Source organism: Branchiostoma lanceolatum, chromosome 4, assembly GCF_035083965.1.
Source record: "Branchiostoma lanceolatum isolate klBraLanc5 chromosome 4, klBraLanc5.hap2, whole genome shotgun sequence".
NCBI classification, from domain to species: Eukaryota; Metazoa; Chordata; class Leptocardii; order Amphioxiformes; family Branchiostomatidae; genus Branchiostoma; species Branchiostoma lanceolatum.
In genome coordinates, this window is record NC_089725.1 from 27,200,898 (window position 1) to 27,220,194 (window position 19,297).

Sequence of the window (19,297 nt, forward strand, 5' to 3'; positions counted from 1 at the left end):
GCGCTACGGGTAGGGTGAGTCCTAACCCGGGGGAGTTGACCAGCCCTTACAAGCAGATAGTTGGAGCGGGCTGGATTGTGGGGGCCAGCAGGACAGTGGGGCCTGTAAAGTTCGGGCACACATGTGGTGGGTGATCGCGCCGAATCACGGGGTCTGGTCTCCCACCTGGGGTAAGTAGTCCAATGACAGCAAGGGAAACTATTTCACCTGAAGTTTGTTGCAGAGTTGAGCCAGGTGCTCCGTCACCGCTTCATGTGCCACCTGCCGGCGAGATAGTTTGGTTCTGTCCAGGTGTAGAGAAGCAGCTGAAGGGTCAATTCCCAGCTGTAAATGTGATGTATAATATAACGTTATGTTTACATTCTTTATCTGTTGTGAGTGTTTGTCTTGCAATAAGAAAGTTGTGCATTTTTAAAAATCCCTTTTAAACATGCATTTAATAATTATTTAGTCTTAAATCTCAGGAATGTCAAAAAGTCTAATTTTTGCAACATTTTACAATTACAGGATCATCCTCAAGGTAAGGGTTATAAGGGTTACGATTTACAAGATCATGAGGTGTTAATTTTCTTATTTCTTTAATATTATTTTCTATAATAGTGCAAAAAATCTTATTGACAGGATCATCCTGTAAATAGTGCAAAAAACAGTCTTAATGACGGGAACATCCTGTCAACAGTGCTAAAAATTCTCATTGACAGGAATGAGTGTAGAATAGTGTAGAATAGTAGACTGTTGTCGATAAATCATTCAGGTAATTAGTGTCTCTAAGACCCGTTCATATTAAGCCTATCATAACCGGTTAAATAAATTAAAAGATTTAAAACCCTTACTACTTAACCGGTTGAATTGCGTTCTTATTGGGCTAAAATAGCCGGCTAAATTGGCTGGTGAAATCTTTTAATTAGTTCAATCGGGGTCTTATTCTTATAATGTAGGACTGAAACAACCCCACCAACTCCGGACTGGACAGGTTTTTCCACCAACCCGTCAGTACCCTCCACCATGTTATGATTACAGCCAGCAGTCAGCTCCTGATGCACCAAATTGATGCTGCCATAGACTCATAGACTCTAGACTCATTATTTGCCCCTTCTGTAACGCTGCCTTCCAATCTCTCACTCTGCTGGTAGATTTCCCAGCTGTACATGTGTTACCGTTAGAACTTATAGACCACCTTGACATACATTATTTACCTTGTCCAGAAACTGTTTGACTGCGTCGAGAACGGCAACTAAGACAGGCTGTCCATCAAGGGTCTCTGCCTCCATTTCCTCCAAATCCATGAGTATTTACGATTCTATATAAAGTACACAAGGGTTTATAACGCCCACATACAACACCTGGTACAACCATAAAACCTCCTTGGTACAACACAACACAGCAGGCGTGCAGGAAATCCAGGCTGAACTATGACCTCGGAATATACCAAAAATGTGAAGGGTGTACAAGTCTTCCCAAGATTATTATAGGATAAAACTATCCCAGACAATTACTGAAACACATGTAATAGAAGTTGCTTGTTACATTCTATTGTGTGATTTAATACATCAGATTTATATCTACTATCATAGATTTGTCATCTATAGTAACAATCTCACTTTATTGCCACCCTTCCATCATTGGTGTCGCCCACAGTTCGACGTGTAAAAAGTCCGTTCACAAACTAGAAGGACGAGTCCTGTCACGTTCACGTCTTCAGTCGGCGGGGAGAGAAGTATGGGGGTCAAGAACAGGAGAGTCCGTCCAGGTGGGACAGCCAAGTCCACTTCGGAGTCAGACGGTGCCTACTCACTGGGCTTTGGAAGCGGAGTAGCCCGGGTAGCAGTCATCAGTGTCGTCGCTATCGTCTTCAGTGTTCTTCACGGGTAAGTGTGGGAACAGGAAGCTAGAAGTAGCAAAATAGTTTGTGTCCTTTTTCAACAACAGCAATAGTTTGTCATAAGACACAGTTTATCTGTTGATTCTTCAATACTGTCTGTTGTAAAACACATTAGCCATAAACGGCGCACGTAAAAAGCAACGTAGCCCTCACTCAGGTCCAGGTCCTGTTCTCGACACTTCCATGTCGCTAGTGATATTAAAAATGAACTTGCATGTGGTGTTGGGTTGGCTTTCATACGTATACATGCTCAACGTACCTCCGAGGGAGCTGACGTTACGTTGTCATTTGGTTAGAAAAGTCCAATGACAATCAATGAAATCATTTTCCCTCTGATAAGTATGACATCGGAGGTTTAAACCAAGGAGGTTAAAAGTTGAACTAAAAGCGTTGCCAGAACGTTCCGACTTGTGGGTGATTTATCACATTTGAGTCGGTATCACGCCCCTGTGTTGCCCACCCTTAATTAGTCCAATCAGCTGAAAGCTCCTTGCTTCAAGCTAGAATATTATTGATAGTGTCCTATGTTCCTAGGAAGATTTCACACGTGTGTCAACTGAGAATACCAGACAAATTCCCAACTATTTAAAATTAATAAATTTAGTTCTGTGCTAGATCTGACAAAAGTTGGCACTATTCCTATATTAAGTCTACTCTACTCTGCTGACGAAAGTCTCCTTTACATCACCTTTATAATGGAAGAAGCACATCCCCCCAGCTGACACAACATGTTTGCATCTCTTTCCTGTTTGAACCGAAAAGACACAAAAGGCCACCAACCCTGGAACAAAAGCATGGTGGATAAAGCTAATCAATAATTTATCAAATATGTGTAACAGATGTGATGCAGTACCACAGGGCCTGTTACTGGTATTAGTTCCTTGTGTTCACCCCTGAGAAATGGGTTTATTATTACCTATTATCATGTATTTTCACAGCACTGCTGACTGCAGATGAGATGTTAAATAGAAACGTGCCAATTTGAGCTTCGGGGATTATCAAGAACACATATCAAGCAGCTATGCATGCACATGATTATTTTCAAATAATGTAGAGAGGGTTTTAGACCATGACACACCAATTTGATTTCTTGCTTCTCTGATTTTAGTTGGAAATTATTGGAGTAGCAAAAAAAATAAAACAGTTGAGTGTCCATTCTTACCAACACTTCAACAGTGTGATTTGTGCTGTTTGTGAACTACTCTCCGAGCATAGGTTTTGGAAGGGAGTTTTTTTTTTTTTTTTTGCCATTTCTAGGATTCTGTGCCCTCCATCTACTAATGAAAGATATCACAGTCACTGCTAGAGAAACATAGAATCGTAGGCCGGAAAAAAAAAAAATGACCAAAATCTCTGCTTAGTAAGGCTTCAGTCCCATTTCCAATCCGGGTCCCAGATGGGTAGCTTGTATAGGAACGGAATATGATATGATATAAAAGACACAAAACGCACAAAAAAAATAATCCCAACCATATATCGTGTATCTTCTTGATATGCACTTTTTATTTTTCGTTTTCGCAAACAGCCCGGCTGGGCCTCGGATTGGAAATAGGACCATAGCATAAGTACTAGTAGGAGAGTAGTGTGTGAACCTGGCTTGATTGCATTTCATAACATGAATCATTGATTTAAGTGTAATTTCTCGTCTCCTGCAGGTACCACATTTCCAGCATGTTTGAGAGTGACCGCCACTTCTCCCACCTGTCCACCCTGGAGAGAGAGCTGACCTTCAGGACAGAGATGGTAAAAAAAGATGTTCTAATTGTTGTTCAGCACTATTACTAGCAAAGGAAAAAGCGTTATGCTTCGTCCTCAGTCTGAGGTTTGCAGTTGTTTGAAATCACCGGATACCAGTATGATAAACTTTTTGGTATCTGCTTTTGCCCTTTTGACAGTCTCCTGGGAGAAATGTAGTTGAACGAAATGAAAGCTTGGGCCAGAAATGTTATGTCAATGGTTATGCTCATCATAAAGGATGTCACAAGCAAGATTTGAACCATTAAGTTAAAAGCACCCGACATCTTTCCCAAACCTTTTCTACACCTTTTGAGAGTGCTGATATTAAGAGGTAGACTTACACTACTTTCTTTCATTCTCTGACATGGGGGATAAAATTGAGATGACGTTGTAACAGACTCTATCTGTCTCTATCATCATTCTCATCTTCACCGCTGTGTATCTCTATAGCATGACTTAAATTTGATGATGTAAAAGTGAGTCAGGCAAGCCTCCATGCAAGCGACACTGGTTTTGCTATCCAACATTCCTGCGTTACCATCGTTGTCTCTGGGAGGCGAACCTGTTCCAGTCACAAGAACAGCGAAGGGCCTCGGCTTTACCTTTGACAGTAAACTGTCCTTCCAGGATCACGTGAAGTCTACTGTTTCAAAAGCCTCGAGCAGGCTGCACTATTTGAGATTACTGTGTAAGCAAGGCATGTGTGTAGCCGATCTGGTTCAGGTGTATCTGTCCCTTATCCGCCCCGTCCTTGAGTACGGGCACGTCCTGCTAGTAGGCTGCAACGAAGAACTGTCGGCCAGCATGGAACGTGTCCAGAAACGTGCATTACGTATTATCTCCTGTGGGGGCAGGCGAGCTGTTCCAAGCTTACCAACCTTGAAGGAAAGGAGAGAGTCAGCAGCACTAAAACTCTTCAAGGCTATGCTGTCGCCTGAGCACCCTCTCCATGACCTTGTTCCCCTCCAACGTTCGACTGCTACAGGCAGACAGCTGAGAAACAGAAACACTTACACGCTGCCATCAGCCAGGACTCAGCGACTAAACAAGTCATTCCTGTACTGCGCCATAAGACTCTATAATGAAAATGCAAAAAACAATTTGATATGAATGTGTAATTGTAAATGGTATATTTTATATGAAACTGTACTGATTTTAAAATGAACACTTGTAAAAATCGGAACACAATTCAGGGAGGCGTTAGCTAATCCCTGCCTTTGTACGATTTGTTTTGAATTGAATTGAATAAACTTGATAGTAGGATGTTTGCATACTAGGATGTTTATATACATGTAGTAATGATGTATCCACAACATTACAGTCTGGTGTGATCAACAACAATACAATTACAAGCGGAAATTTTTTTGCAACATTAGTTACTTTGCAAGTTGATACAATTAAAATATTCCCCTCAATTTGTATTTCGACGAACCTTTGTAAAAGGCGATACTGAATGATAATCACTTGTGCATTGTCCATGCAACTGTGTCAAAGACTTCACTCACACCTCAGTATCCCACATCAAGCTCTTGCCCTGAGGCTGCCTTTTAAACGTTTGTTGAAGAATTCCATCTAAGTCTAGCCTGTTGGGTTCTTTACATGACACCTGGCTCTCTGCTTTTTGTGGCTGTGATCCAGGAAATGGATTACATACGGGAGAACTTTTCAAGCTGAATGATTTCCCCCGAATACCTCAGAGAAGAAAATTTGGTGCTGGGATTCTCTCACCGTTACGAGGTATGAATTTGGGCACAGAATCTAACTATGGTACTTTCTTTGTATCACAGTCAACTGTAATGCAGGGGGTCACAGGAGAGGTAACAGGTAATGAAAATATCCTGTGCAACACAAACTTTCCAGTAATATCATGAAGGATGCATGGACAATATATCTTGTGGCACATTTTGTAAACTCAAAACTTTCTTCTGCCTCTCTCTTTTATAGGGGCTGTACTACTCCTACTTCAAGACCACTGCAGACTCCAGAACGTTACAAGTTTCCAATAATATCAGGAAGAATACAATCCCCCATCAACAGTTTATCTTGTGGCACATTTTTTAAACTCAAAACTTTCTTCTTTCTCTTTTATAGGGCCTGTACTACTCCTACTTCAAGACCATCGCTGAGTCCAGAACTTTCCTGGAAGGCCTGCATTCAGTGATGTACGACAACGTGACGGAATATCCGACGACCATCAACGTGCTGAAGCGGTTCAACCTGTACCCAGAGGTGGTGCTGGCGGCCACCTACCGGGCGTACGAGGCGGTCATGGGCATGTTCGAGATCCCCACCAAGCTGTGCTGGACTGTCAACCGGGGGGAGGGGATGTCCCCGGTACAGAGCTGCGAGGGGATGGGTGAGCCGGCTTACTTCTACGTCAACTCGGTGTTTGTGCAGAATGGTCTGATGATGGGACTGTTCTTCATCTTTGGTACCTATCTCAGTGGGAGCATGGTCGGTGGTCTTCTCACTGTGGCCTGCTTTTTCTACAACCACGGGGAGTGCACCCGCGTGCAGTGGACCCCTCCGCTCCGAGAGAGCTTTGCTTTCCCCATGCTGGCCCTGCAGATGTTCCTGTTAACATACATGCTGAGAAGTCGCAGCGTTGGCTGGAAGCACGTCGTGCTCCTGGCTGCGTGCAACGTCACCTTCATCCTGCCCTGGCAGTTTGCACAGTTTGCCCTGCTGACACAGATGACTGCAGTGTTCCTGGTGTATGTCATGGGGTTCATCCCCGCAGACAGGGTCAAGGCCATTGTCACTGGACACATCCTGGGGCTCATGGTCAGCTACGTTCTGCTGTTCGGCAACGAGATGCTGTTGACGTCCTTCTACGCTTCTTGCCTTCTGACTGTCATGGCTGTCGTTTCCTTCGAGCCACTCCTACAGAGGCAGACGTTCAGCATCGCGACCATGGCGCTTCAGGGGATCGTCTTCATAGTCGGGTGCATTGGACTGAAGATAGTGATATCCAAAGTGCTGAATGTGACTGATGACGCTCACATCGCCAACATCCTGCGCTCCAAGTTCTCTGACTACCGTGACTTCCACACCATGCTGTACACGTGCGCGGTGGAGTTCGGCTTCATGCAGCTGTCAACTCCCATTGAACTCTCGCAGACCCTCGTGCTGCCCGCAGGCCTGGTGGTGGTCGTCATGATCATCTACAAGTGCATCTTCCCACAAGCCAAGAAATGGTTTGCCCTGACACAGGACAAGGAGCCAACAGAGAACGGGACGGGCACAACACAGTCAGAATCGGACTCTCCTAAGGACGATGATGAAACCCCAATAGACCCAAGTGCAGCTCTAGTGTACCACCTGCTCCAGCTGATGGCCTTCTTCCTCCTCGCCTTGATCATCATGCGCCTGAAGCTGTTCTTCACCCCCCAGCTGTGCCTGGCTGCCTCCCTGCTGGCGTCCCGGCAGCTGTTTGGGTGGGTGGGGAACCAGACCCGCCACGCCCTCATCCTCTTCCTCATCCTGGGGGCCATGAGCATCAAGGGGTCCGCCAACCTGCGCCACCAGTGGAGCATTCTGGGGGAGTTCAGCAACGTCCCCCATGAGGAGATGATGGAGTGGATGGTGGCCAGGACCCCCCCTGATGCGGTCTTCGCGGGTGCCATGCCCACCATGGCGTCCATCAAGCTGTCGGCACACCGGGCCATCGTGAACCACCCACACTACGAGGACGCCGGTCTCCGGGAACGCACCAAGAGGGTGTACGGCATGTACAGCCGCAAGCCGGTAGAGCAGGTGCACCGTGACCTGCAGGCCATGGGGGTCACGCACTTCGTGCTGGAGCACTCGTGGTGCCATCGCAGGACCAAAGTGGGCTGCAGCCTGCCGGAGATTTGGGACGTAGAAGAGCCGGAAAACGTGGGAAAACATCCCACTTGCGACGCCGTCAAGAAGAAACCGGAACCTTACTTCAAGGTCCTCTTCAAGAATAAGATATATGTTGTACTTAAGGTTTTACAGATACAAGATATGTGAGCAATTGTCCTTTGAGAGGTTGCACTTATTTTTCAGTCATCATTGCAGTTTTTAAGATGGTAACGTTGGCATGTACATTTTTGTACCATTTGCAGCATGATGCAGTCAATACAGAGTCACATGGAAATCTGTTAATGAGAGAGAAATTCCTATGGCCAATGTCCTTGCTTGCAGAAACATTTTTCTCTATGTTGAATAGTTAATCTTGACCTAAAACACTTACTAGTACTTGGTAGAGGGTTCAGCTATCCAATTTTACAGCCATAATGTGACATCCATTACTGGTATGTTTTCCACATTGCCCATAAGGCCAGGCAAATCTCTTCAAAGAAGCTTTGTGTTCTTCAATGTCATGATGACTCTTTTGTAAATGCATGAAATGTTGTTGCAGTACTTACAGTATCCTATATCATTGGTGTGGCAATATGATTTTATGCTTGGCAATATCAATACTTGTTTGGAAGTTCTTCATAAAGATTATTCATTATTAGAGTACCATCTGTAATTGTTTAGTATATATGACATGCTTGTATGTGATGGTAATTAGATTGTTTCCTGTTGCATATATGTTGTAGATAAGCATGTAGGAATTATTCCTTCTTTTATTAAGTTGAGCAGATTATGACATAAGCGGGAGATTAGAACATAGAGTAGTGTGATCCGTTTTCCATAGTGCATTGTATTTTCTGTGTGTTAGATTGTATTGGTACCAGGATACATCAGCAGGGTATATGTGATGGGCATGTCCACATTCCAGGTTGTGATGAAAGCCAATGATATTTTGCCAGGCTTCTTGTCCGGTTTTATCTATGTCTCCCCTCTGGATGATATTACGATTATCATTGGCCAATTTGGGGATACATATAAATATACATATACATACATTACATTAATACTTGCTTACAATGTGGTAAGAGTATTTTGTTTAGGTCAGCATATTTTTGCAGATGGGGGCTTTTAGATGAGTTGCAAAATGAGCCACTTACGTCTACATGAAAGTTGCCAGAGAAAAGATTGTTGGTTGATAAGTATGCCATGGTTTGTCAAGTCATCTTGTTTGGATGAAAACAGGCCCTTTAGTATAGCCTCAAGCAAGGAGCTTTAAAATCCTTACTGATGAGGAAGCAGCTTGTTTTCTGAAGTCTTTGTATGTCAAGTACTTGCCATGTATATTTGCGAAAATATGTATATGTAAAAACGAGTGTTTGTTGGTGCTTTTCCCTGTTCTGAGTACCAAAGTGTTGGGACCAAAAGTATATGACAGATGGAGATTCTTCATCACTAAGCTGTGTAGTGTATATTCAGTGATGTGATGTGATGTGAGATGTTAATCTCCAAGCAGGTCCAACGGTTGCAAAGACAGTATCCAACTGGCAGAAGGAGTTCCTGACGGTGCCTGACAACTTCCCTGGCTGACTGGAGCTTCTCTGGCTAGCTTGTACGATTTTAGCACCGTGGAGATCTGCTTGGAGATTAGTGAGATGTCATCTGATCTTGAGGCTCATCTTCTTGTGCAGCATCTGTTACGTGTTACCGATCATTTGGAGAAAGTGAATCACTTCGTGTATACCAAAGGACCACTGTCGTACATGACAGGATTTGTCAAAGTTGTACTGTTTTGTATCTTTGGAACATTCACTTGATGGCAAAGATGTTGAATTAAATTATTCTTGAATGGTAACAAGTCGTCTTTTGTGTCATTAAATCTCTGTGTGGCAGATTAAGATGGTTGGGAGTGGATAGCTGTCAAATTCTTCAGATTATATCCTATCTTCCTACTGACTTGTTTTTCTGTGAAATAAGTCTGCTGTTAGATGGCAGTATCCACGAGGAAATATGATAAAACTACATCATTATTGGCTAAATCTATAAACAAGCTTGTCAATGTTGTTGTGCCCCTTTGGAGTCGAAACTAGGAAAGACAGGTGGTTGCTCAGAGTTCCTGTACTTGTAAGTCGTCTAGACTAATTGCATAGTTAAAGTATTCACACGGGACTAATCGTCCGAGTAATCAACCGACCTTTCATTTTAAACTTAAGCTTGAAATTATGGTCACAGCCAGGTTTAAAAATCCAAACTTCGTAGCGCCCAACATCACAGATGTTTTTAACACAACCTGCATTCTAACCGATTAGAAATAACGAGCCCCTACCCGTATTCAACATCACGGCTACTTTGCTTCCTACCTGGATTGGGAACGCTCATTCGTGGTTCGATATATCAGCTGTAGGAAATCAGCTCGTTCCCAAGGTATAATTAGGACGTCACTTTCTAGGCAGTCGTAATCTGCGTTGCCATGGAAACGTGGATTCGGGAAGGTAGGCCGTGCGTCATTATGTCGTCATAGCTTTAGCAAGTGTTACTAACTAGCCCCAGGGGACATCAGATTTCGTTAGAAGCACGTGTACAATCCGTCCTGTGGTTAGTAAAACCGCGGCGAGCGAGCCGTCACAAATGTTCATTACGAGATAGACGAACGATGAAAGAAAACCCTTTTCGATGAAGCTGGAAGTAAATCGTGTCATAAAAACTCAAAGCTATTGTGGTTTTGATACTGTGATTTCAAATTTGTGTGAACTACAGTTGAGACCATTGAACCCCTGTAGAGCGCTCAAGGTCATTGTGGTTACCGCGATACGTTTTTGTGTGCCTAATGAAATTAGCTAAAGTGATGGGGTTAGGAAGAATGTCGTCTCCACCAGACTAATTCGCGCTTGCTGGAAAGTCGTAAAAGTTAGCTAACGGGGAGAATGATTTGCCAGGGAAGTTTGGCCACCTTGGGGGTTTATTTGCCTTTAGACGGGAAATGTTACACTCTTCTGAAAGATTACTTAAATGTACGTTTTTTGTGCCGAATTCTACGATCCATAACCCTCTAGGAAGTCCTTGTGGAGGCTAATATATCATCCCATCCTGTCTGGTTATACACGTTTATAGCGCACCATCATAATCTTATGATGAATACCACACCACGTGCTGAATATGATAACGAATCATCCATATATGCGCCATAGAGAGCAAACGATATTCGTCTAGCACACTTTGAGTTCTTGCCAATGCTCCCGCTCTCGCATGTTTGAAATTTGGGAATGGGGAATGAGTAAATTCTTAGCCAAGATTTTAGTCATTCCCCACACTGATACGAAGATAAATTTAAAACATTGTTATGCGAGAGTGGGAGCATTGACAAGAATAAACTCAAAGTCTGCAAGACGAATAGTCACCTAAACGATATTAGTTTCAGAAACATCATTACGTTTCTGAAAAGTTCATACTATCAATACCGCACCACGCCTACAGGAAACATAACTTGAGCTATGAGGAAATACGGGTAACTTTCAGTGTGAAAAGATATACTTGATACTGCATTTAGTATTCTCTGCTAACCTAGTGTCGCAAAATAGGCATACTTTTATCAGCTTCATCGGGTTGATAAGTCATAGAAGAATAGAGTTCTATACAGGTGTTACCGAAACGCCTGGTAGCTAAATGCATTTGCGGTTGTGTTGAAAAGAATCATATTCTCCTATGGTATTCGTACTCAATCATAGGCATAGCGTTATCTCGTGTTGAAGAAATGTGAGCATCCCAAGGTGAGGAAAATCGAATTTTTCACCTGAAAACGATGTCGTAACACTAAAGCCTCCCTCTCACTGGACCCGCGGCACGCAGGTGGCGTCGCTGCGGCCGATCGAATTGACAAAGCACTCAGCGAATTTCATCGACAAAAAACAAATCTTTTTAGTCTTTGTGTCTTTTTGGTCATACTTGTACGTTTTGAATGATATTCCCATTATGAAGTCAAGGGTAGCACAAATCCAGTTTAGGACGCAGCGATGCCGCCAGCGTGCCGCGGGTCCAGTGAGAGGGGGGTTTAACACACCTAAATACTTTGTTTACGACCACTCAACCACAGAAACCTGTCAAAGAGACATCCTCTTGGGTTCCTACAACATAACCATTGCCTTGCCAGCACGACGTATGAAACTACCGTATACCGCGTTGCCAAACCGCCGGGGGGCCTTTCCCGAGCATTTCAGAGTCAGAATGGCGTGATACTTTAACATAGTTGCCGTTGCCAGGCACCGTACATTAGCAAGCCCGCACACACCTGCGGCTTTGAAGCTAGCACTGGAATTGGCTTGGTCTCCACAAGTGCTTCTTCTGTGGCGTTATCCTGCCCGCGAGGCGCGATTGTAGGCAAAGCACTAAGCACTGACGGCTATAGCTATGGGTTTTAGTCATTCGTCTGAACTACAGCCATCTGAGTAATGAGGCTGTTGTAGTGCCTTTTGAGATGTTCGAGGCACCTCCTCGATCACGGGACCCCGTGTCACGTCACTTCCAAAAGACGAATTCAGCTCCAACCAGGATGCCCTTCCCCGCTTTAGCATTGACGACTATTACAGAATGTAAAAGATGAACATGTTAATGTTGGCATGGATGAGAGAGGTTTTGTCTGGATCCAGAATGATCTACACGCTTGAACTCGCGGTGTATAACGTTGTCGGAGCACACATCCATTTTGACATGTCTAAAGTAAGGATCATGGACTGTCAAGATGTTTGAACTGACACATCATTTATAGGCTTCTTTTAGAAGACACAAATGTAGTAAAACGTATTGCAAATCTAAGGGAAGCTATTAGGTTGTAGTGGCGGTGGGAGGAGAGCGATGGGCTCGGCCTTCCAATACCGTACCCTAGGCACAGTGGATAGATAACAACCCACCGCCTCTTAGGCCACAAAAAGGCCATGGGACTACCTTCACCTTTATCTTTACCCATTGTACCCATCAATATCGTTTTCTGACAGTTGTGTTGGCTGTCAGAAGAAGGTAATGGTCTTCTCCCCCAATCTCTGCTTGGAGAGTACAGTACCTCGTGAACTTCGGAAGGGGGCGCTAGTTAACTGGACGCCGGACGAACTCTATCTGCAGTTCTCTTACCGACCGATAGGGTGTTGGTTATGACGTGCATGCTGATACAGTGATAGCGATATTAAAGGCAAAAGCTCTCTCTCCAACTGCTTTCGTGAGATATGGCCAGCTTCAATAAGATGTCGCAACCCCAATTTCCGTTCAATCGTGATGAACTGTCTGTGTGCATGTTCTCTAATTCACCGATCAGTTCATCAACGGCTGCCTTACGGCGCGGTGACGTTCGTATTGGGCCGTCCTACGATTTTTATGTCATAGAATTTCCAAGCTGTGACTAGTGGTGTGGATCTAAACCCGAGTTTAGGTTTAGGTTCGGACTCGAGTCCAGAGGTTTAGGTTCAGGTCCGGACTTGAAAGTCCGGACCTGAACAATAATTTTGGAATATTTTTTCGTGTTACATGTAAAATTGCATATTGGCAGATATTTTACACGTAATTTGAAAACTATATATACAGAATTATATACAGTCAGTAATTAACACAAAAACAGCAATGTTTCAATATTTTTCTAGTGCAAATTTCACGATTTAAGGAAGGTTTAAGATGGTTTAAAACAAAAAGGAGTGTATGAGTGAGAGAATTTTTTTCAAGTCCGGACTTGTTTCCAGACGTTAAGGTTTTTTTGGACTTGAACCTAAACGTTTTACAAGTCCGGAACCGGTCCGGCCGGACCGATCCGCACCACTAGCTGTGACAGAATCGACAAGTATCTATGACGGAATTTTTCGTACATCGTAGCAAGACAGCTGCATTTTGTAAGACATGTGCACTGCTATCCCAAGAATGCCCTCAGTTTGCGATCGTACATGTCCGTCGATCATGTGAACAAGCCGTTCATTTTTGGTAGTCGAATTTAATACATCTGCCCTTGCAAAGAACGAAAGCTGATAGGAAATCCAAAATCTACTAGTTGATTCCACGGGTCACTTTCTAAGAAGAATCAAGAAAACATATGGAAATTTGTAGATCATTCTGGACACAGGGAAACACAAAGCCGCTAGAGACCCTGAATCCGTGAGCACTTATTTCTTAATATAGAGCGTCGTCGTCCGCCGGAACCTAAATTACCCAAAATCCATTTTTAAATTTGTGAACGATTCTTGTTCACCGAAGCAACCAGACAAACATGCACACATATTCTTCGACTGTTCCTTGTAGGCTGCAGTAGTGCGTCTCTTCATACGTCTATATTTTCGCAACAGACGCCCAAGAATGTGTACGGTTTCTGCTCAGTGCTTTTCATTGCGGTGGCTTATTTTTGAGGCATTTTCTACTCTTTCTATTGGCATGATTGGTGCCACTTTTTATCTCTTCACCTCTCTCCTGGGGAAAAAAGACGTACAAAAAGCCACGCAAAGCCCTGGGCCAAACCCTACAGCTGCTCGGAGATTAGGAGACTCCCATACTCGTCAGTTTGGTGCGTGTCCCCAGACGTCGGCGCTCAGACGTCATCCGTCAGTGTTCCCGACTTTTATCTGTAACAAGGCAGTGCATATGGATAGCCCACTTAAGCCGCCGTTCCAAGTGGAAATTGGGGCACAGTTAGGCGGGCATGATTAGTTTCTGCCGCAGTCACTGGCCCTCGTACGTCAAGCACGGGTCGCAAAAGTAGGTTAGGCCTGGGAACAAATGTTGTGTTTCCGGTTATCCGACCGACCCTAGCAAAAAACCTGTCGACCCTAGCCTTTTTTGGTCCACTGCTAGCAAGGTACATCAAATTTTCGATCTGACATCTGAGTGATGAAATTCTTAACAGACGTCCTGTGCTTAATACTCTGTTAACAGATTAGTATTTGAACAGTTGATGTAAGAATGTGTAGTAACATTGCAATTCTTTGTTCGGTTTATCAATACACTAGTGCTTGTGCAATGTATATCTGTAACGTTGGGTAACATAAATTCGGGATTTTTCCGATAATGGTTGACTGAAATCAATCTAGCAGAACAATAAACCATCCTTTTTTTCTATTATTCTGTCAGTATCATGTACTATCTTTGCACTAATCATATATATGTTAGATTTTGTCTCCAGTCGTGCTGACACCTTAATATTTCAACTTGAAACTACCGTCCGCCGCACGCAAAATGACGGTGCTGTCGGACAGGGGTGAACATTAATTCGGGAGAGAAGATTCGTCTTGAATATCTTACCGCTAATTACATTTTATACAGCAGCTATTCGTTCCATCCTTGGCTTGAGGAGAGTGCTATGGATATAGACGTGTCCAAGTAAAAACAAGGGTGGTGTTTAAAAAACACTCCGGCGACGTGAAGTATGGAAGAAAAGTGTGGATTTTGTCGGTTGAGGAGGTTTTTTGTTAAGGGGCTATGTTCCTCTTTTGGGCAGGTCATTAAGGGAGTGTTGGTACTGTGAGCTGCCCAGCAGTCTTTGGGTTGGAATAATCACCCATTACGTCATAACTTTAGGAAAGAATTACACATCTGCTTGTCAGGAACAATATCATGCTGGAAGCGTTATGCGCATGAGCACTCGCACGATGGGCAGAGAATGGCGGTCATGTTCTCCCATCCTATACACTATACGACCCGATTGGACGGGATTTTGACCGGAAAAGCTGATTTTATTGCGTTGGTACGTATGTTGTAACATTTTCAGAGGATAGAATTGCTTGTACATACTGCCTACCATTTCGTCATGTGTTGTACAGAGATGACGGAGGTAATAATGAGGAGACATGATTGGTGTTAAAAGTTTGTTGTTTATCATTTTGATCGGTAAGTATATGTATATTGAATATTTGTGTTACTTGTTGTATTGGTAAATATTGCCATGTAATATGTTGTACAAGTTATGACGTACTTTATATATGATCTATTTCATTTCGGATATTTTTAGTACTTCTAATGGTATGATTTAGATAAGTCAAGAAGTCCGCTAATGGTTAGACATGTCTATAAGATCTATATCGTGAAGTAGTATAAGTTATTTTAAATAGCAGCTAGGTATATATAAGGCGTTTCAATTACATAATTGTTATATGTAGTGATTAATGATAATGAATAACATAGTGGGCTCGTTCTCAATGAAATGTGCAAAGTAGCGATTTTCAGGTTCGAAAATTTAATCTCATTTTCCAAGCACACCTACCTCATTTTTAAAATAAACATCTCCTTTTATGATCCCCCAAAATATGACAGCTAATTTATCACGGGAAGTTACCGAAAATTTCGGAGCTTTGTTTAGACGTCCTTGGAGTTTACCAATATTTTTGCGACAAAAATCTTGAACATCAATTAATTGAATATTTCAATTTTGGAGCTTTCATGTCATGACATCGCCTTCAAAACCTATAGTTGAGAAGTCAGTATGTCTGGTAATACTTCTGTCAAATTTAGTGCCGTGTCGACAATTATAACTGTTTGAAGTGTTTCATTTAAGAATTAGAATGTCTGGAATTGTTTTTGCACTTTGACTTGTTTAGCAATTTAACAGAGACTGAATCTGATAGTTCTTGTAAATAGTTACATCCTCCGTTGATTCGAATTATTTACCTCTTACAACTTATATAACATACTCAATGTTGCGAAGTGAATGCGAACTAATACTGCTTAGAAGAAGTAAATCACTTGGATTAGAGGGAGGATCGTGGAAGAACGGTAACGGAAGTTACATACTGTCGCCAAAAAGCGTGTTCACCAGACGTACGTCGCCAAGTTGTAATTGATCGAGTTCTGATTTCTTGGGACATACGGACTGGCAAACTACATGTATAATTGCTTAAAGTAAATAAAAGGTACTTTTCTGCATCATGTATACCTACAACGTAGATACGGTCAACGTATATTTCACAGTCTGTGCAACTGGGGCAGAAATGTCCGCCCATTTGTCTTGTATTTCTCTCTCTTAAGCAGGCCGGAGTCACATAAATAAGGAACAAAACACTGATCGTACCAGTGTACTCAGTATGGCTACTCGTGTACTAAAAAATCATCTTCTTGACATTTACAGTACGTGGGAGCAATGTCTTCTCTGATAACTTAACTGCTAGTAACCACAAAGAGCCCATTGTCTCATTTCCTGTTAAATTTCTGACCTGAGCGTTGAGGAGAAATGAGTCGTACGCAGACGACTTTTATATCATTTGTCCATCTGCAGATGACAAAGCTCTGCAACCCTAATTTGTTGACGTTTTGATGCAGAAAGCGATATTCTGTTCAGCGAGAAATGAAGCTAATATATGTTCTGTATTAAAGGCTCTAGATATTACTTATTGTCTTGAGGTTTTTAAAAATTCAAATTTGAAAACAAAATCTGGAAGAAATAGTAGAATATTGGAATATGATAACCCTACAGAAGGGTTATTCTCAGTTGAATCCATACTTTTCTATTCTAGTTCAAACGCTTTTACATTGTGGTGCACAATTGCAAAAAAATTATGCACCAGGTAATATATTTTCCGCAACCGGTGTAAGTTCCGGTAACGGAACGCACAACAGTAATCTTTGGCTTTTTCTTCAAAGGGATGTTCAATTTTGCGTTTCATCTTTTATTAGTAAGACCACAGCAAGTAAATTTTATGGATAACATCAGCGCGCTCATTAATTTTCGCCTGATTTTGAAAAAAAACAAGATTTTTGTACCCTTCGGCAATGGTCAACATACCGAATATAATGCAATTCGTCGCAAACTGCAGTCAGTTCTATCGCAATAACGTTCTAGATGCCATAAAAAGGCATTTGAAAATGTAAGAATTGTGAAAACTCCGTACAAGTGCATTGTACAATTATTGTGTATGCAAGCTGCAACAAGATTGCTCGTCTTCACCAACTTACAGGAAGACACTGTGCAGCCCTCAACTATCATTCTTGTAATATAGTGTGTAATTTCTGTGCCATTATTATCAACAACATGTAATCCAATGTGCTGTTCTTGAATGAAGTGAACTACTAACAGATTCAAAATTTCATTGCCCTCCGATGATATGTCCGACAAAGGCTCTGTGTTGTGCAATTGCTTGATATGATCCAGCAACATTGAGGCTCAATTGCTCACCTTTGATGGCATGTGTTGAAACAGTGTTCCATATGAATACCCAGTTGAATATAGTTGCTGCCCAGGTGTTCCATTGCATATTTATGCCCATGATGGTATGACATGTTTACTGTTGAATCAAGGTGGTCTCATTATGAAACGTTTTTGGTTGAATCCAGGAAGAAAAGACCTGTTGGTCGTGATATCATATTTTGTTGCCGCAAGTCTCGTTTAACAAGATTCATGATCTCAAAACTTAAAAATATAGGAATCCTGCTTTTTTTACCCGCCTTTTTTTTTTTTCGCCCTATCTCATTAATTTTGGAGTCTGCGGAGGATGTCATCCATAAAATTTACTTGCTGTAGCCTAAAAGGACGTATGCATGGGCATTTAGAAAATGGGCAGTGTTCCTACACTAGGCCTTGTAAAAGGCATCCAGAGCATTTTATGAGGCTTGAAACTTGAATTTAAAAAATCAAATTTCTAATCATTCCTACACATGATAAGTTTCAATAACACTAATGCCATTACATATCGACATTAAAGGAGCAAACATACGATGTCGTTGTGTGGTGAGAACTGATAGAAAATCCAAACCCTAATAGACTGATCCTGACTGTCCATCACAATTAGCGGTTTGACCAATGAGAGAGTGACTGCATGTCCGTCGAATATTTACATTTTTATGTTTTAATTTTGCATTTCTACGTTTTGACGGAGGTGGGCGGGGCTATGGTATCGGTCTATTTACACTAGGTGCGTGACACTAAAAGATCACAATGTATCTTATTTTTGTGCCGCTTTTGAGCACTTTTGATTAGAAATCCGTCCGCAAATGCGGCAACTAGAATATGTCCAGTTTCCAAGCCTCATAAAAAGGTTTGGGTACCTTTAACAACACAGAGAGCATCAAACGATGGTAACGGAGATTACATTCATAACTGTTATGACAGATAAGTTATGTCTTCCTTTTGGGGAGGTGGTTCACAACAGATAACAAACACTTCTTATTTGTTACTTTAAAAAGCCAGAAAAGTTTTCAGTCGTCATAAAAACGACAGTTTGGCGCCTTATATGTGGCATATCTTGATGTCAGGAGCGTCTTACTCCAACGGTAACGGAACTTACAGAATTTGGCGACAGGCATAGACCACCTTGCACAGCATACAAGAACGGTGACAGGAGCGATCTGATTTGATTTCTCGGAGGGCTTCGGTAGTTGGATTCACCAGTTAACCGGTCAATCTCTGAACTGAATCGTTACGTTCTCGGCTGCTTTTAAAATTTTACATGTCTCCTCAGATCAGGCGACAGCCGTTTTGGAGGGCTTTTAAGAACACCTATTGCTATAAATTCTTCTAAGTCAAAACCCATAAGTAATGTTGTGGTGCATTTTTGTGAAACATAATAGGTGTTGTGGAAAAATGAAGAAAGCATCGATGGCGCCCGTAATTTGGCTCATATCAAATCACAAAGGCTGGCGACAGCAATTTGTACATTTGAATGAGCACGAGCGAGTGGTGTCACGTGATTGATGCATTGGGTAGGCCATTGAGTACAAAGTATGTAAAAAAATATTCAGAATCACGTGTGTTATTGATAATAATGAGCTTATGTCAGTGATATAGTGCCAACAACGGAAGTCTCAAGTGATTGGTAATGCATGACGTACCTGATATATAATTTGATTTGACATAGCAAAGGCCAAAAGTAACACAACAGGTGGGTATTTCAAATGTGTTGCTGACCG

The 19,297-nt window shown here is 42.3% G+C and overlaps 2 protein-coding genes across 3 annotated transcripts in view; one reads left to right on the forward strand and one right to left on the reverse strand.

Moving 5' to 3' along the window:
• LOC136433772 (MAP3K12-binding inhibitory protein 1-like) overlaps positions 1-19,297 on the reverse strand; it is a 62,265-nt gene that overhangs the window by 7,049 nt on the left and 35,919 nt on the right. Inside the window, exons 1-2 of one of the 2 annotated variants that reach the window (XM_066426275.1) lie at positions 1,197-1,347; positions 208-324 (exon numbers count right to left, since the gene is read on the reverse strand). In XM_066426275.1, the coding sequence (XP_066282372.1) occupies positions 208-324; positions 1,197-1,286 (207 nt within the window). In that variant the 5' untranslated portion in view covers positions 1,287-1,347. Of the gene's footprint in view, positions 1-207; positions 325-1,196; positions 1,348-19,297 lie in introns of those variants that run through there. The other variant, XM_066426277.1, reaches the window with a different exon arrangement.
• On the forward strand, positions 1,373-9,290 carry LOC136433764 (protein C-mannosyl-transferase DPY19L1-like). Its single transcript, XM_066426254.1, has 3 exons — positions 1,373-1,868; positions 3,538-3,625; positions 5,711-9,290. Exons 1-3 carry the CDS (start codon positions 1,720-1,722, stop codon positions 7,613-7,615), a joined length of 2,142 nt encoding a protein of 713 aa, XP_066282351.1. The 5' UTR covers positions 1,373-1,719; the 3' UTR covers positions 7,616-9,290.

Coding starts and splice junctions, on each gene's coding strand:
- LOC136433764 (XM_066426254.1), top strand. CDS start 1,720: ATGGGGGTCAAGAACAGGAGAGTCCGTCCAGGTGGGACAGCCAAGTCC. Junction 1,869..3,537: donor GTCTTCAGTGTTCTTCACGG/GTAAGTGTGGGA, acceptor CGTCTCCTGCAG/GTACCACATTTCCAGCATGT. Junction 3,626..5,710: donor TGACCTTCAGGACAGAGATG/GTAAAAAAAGAT, acceptor TCTCTTTTATAG/GGCCTGTACTACTCCTACTT.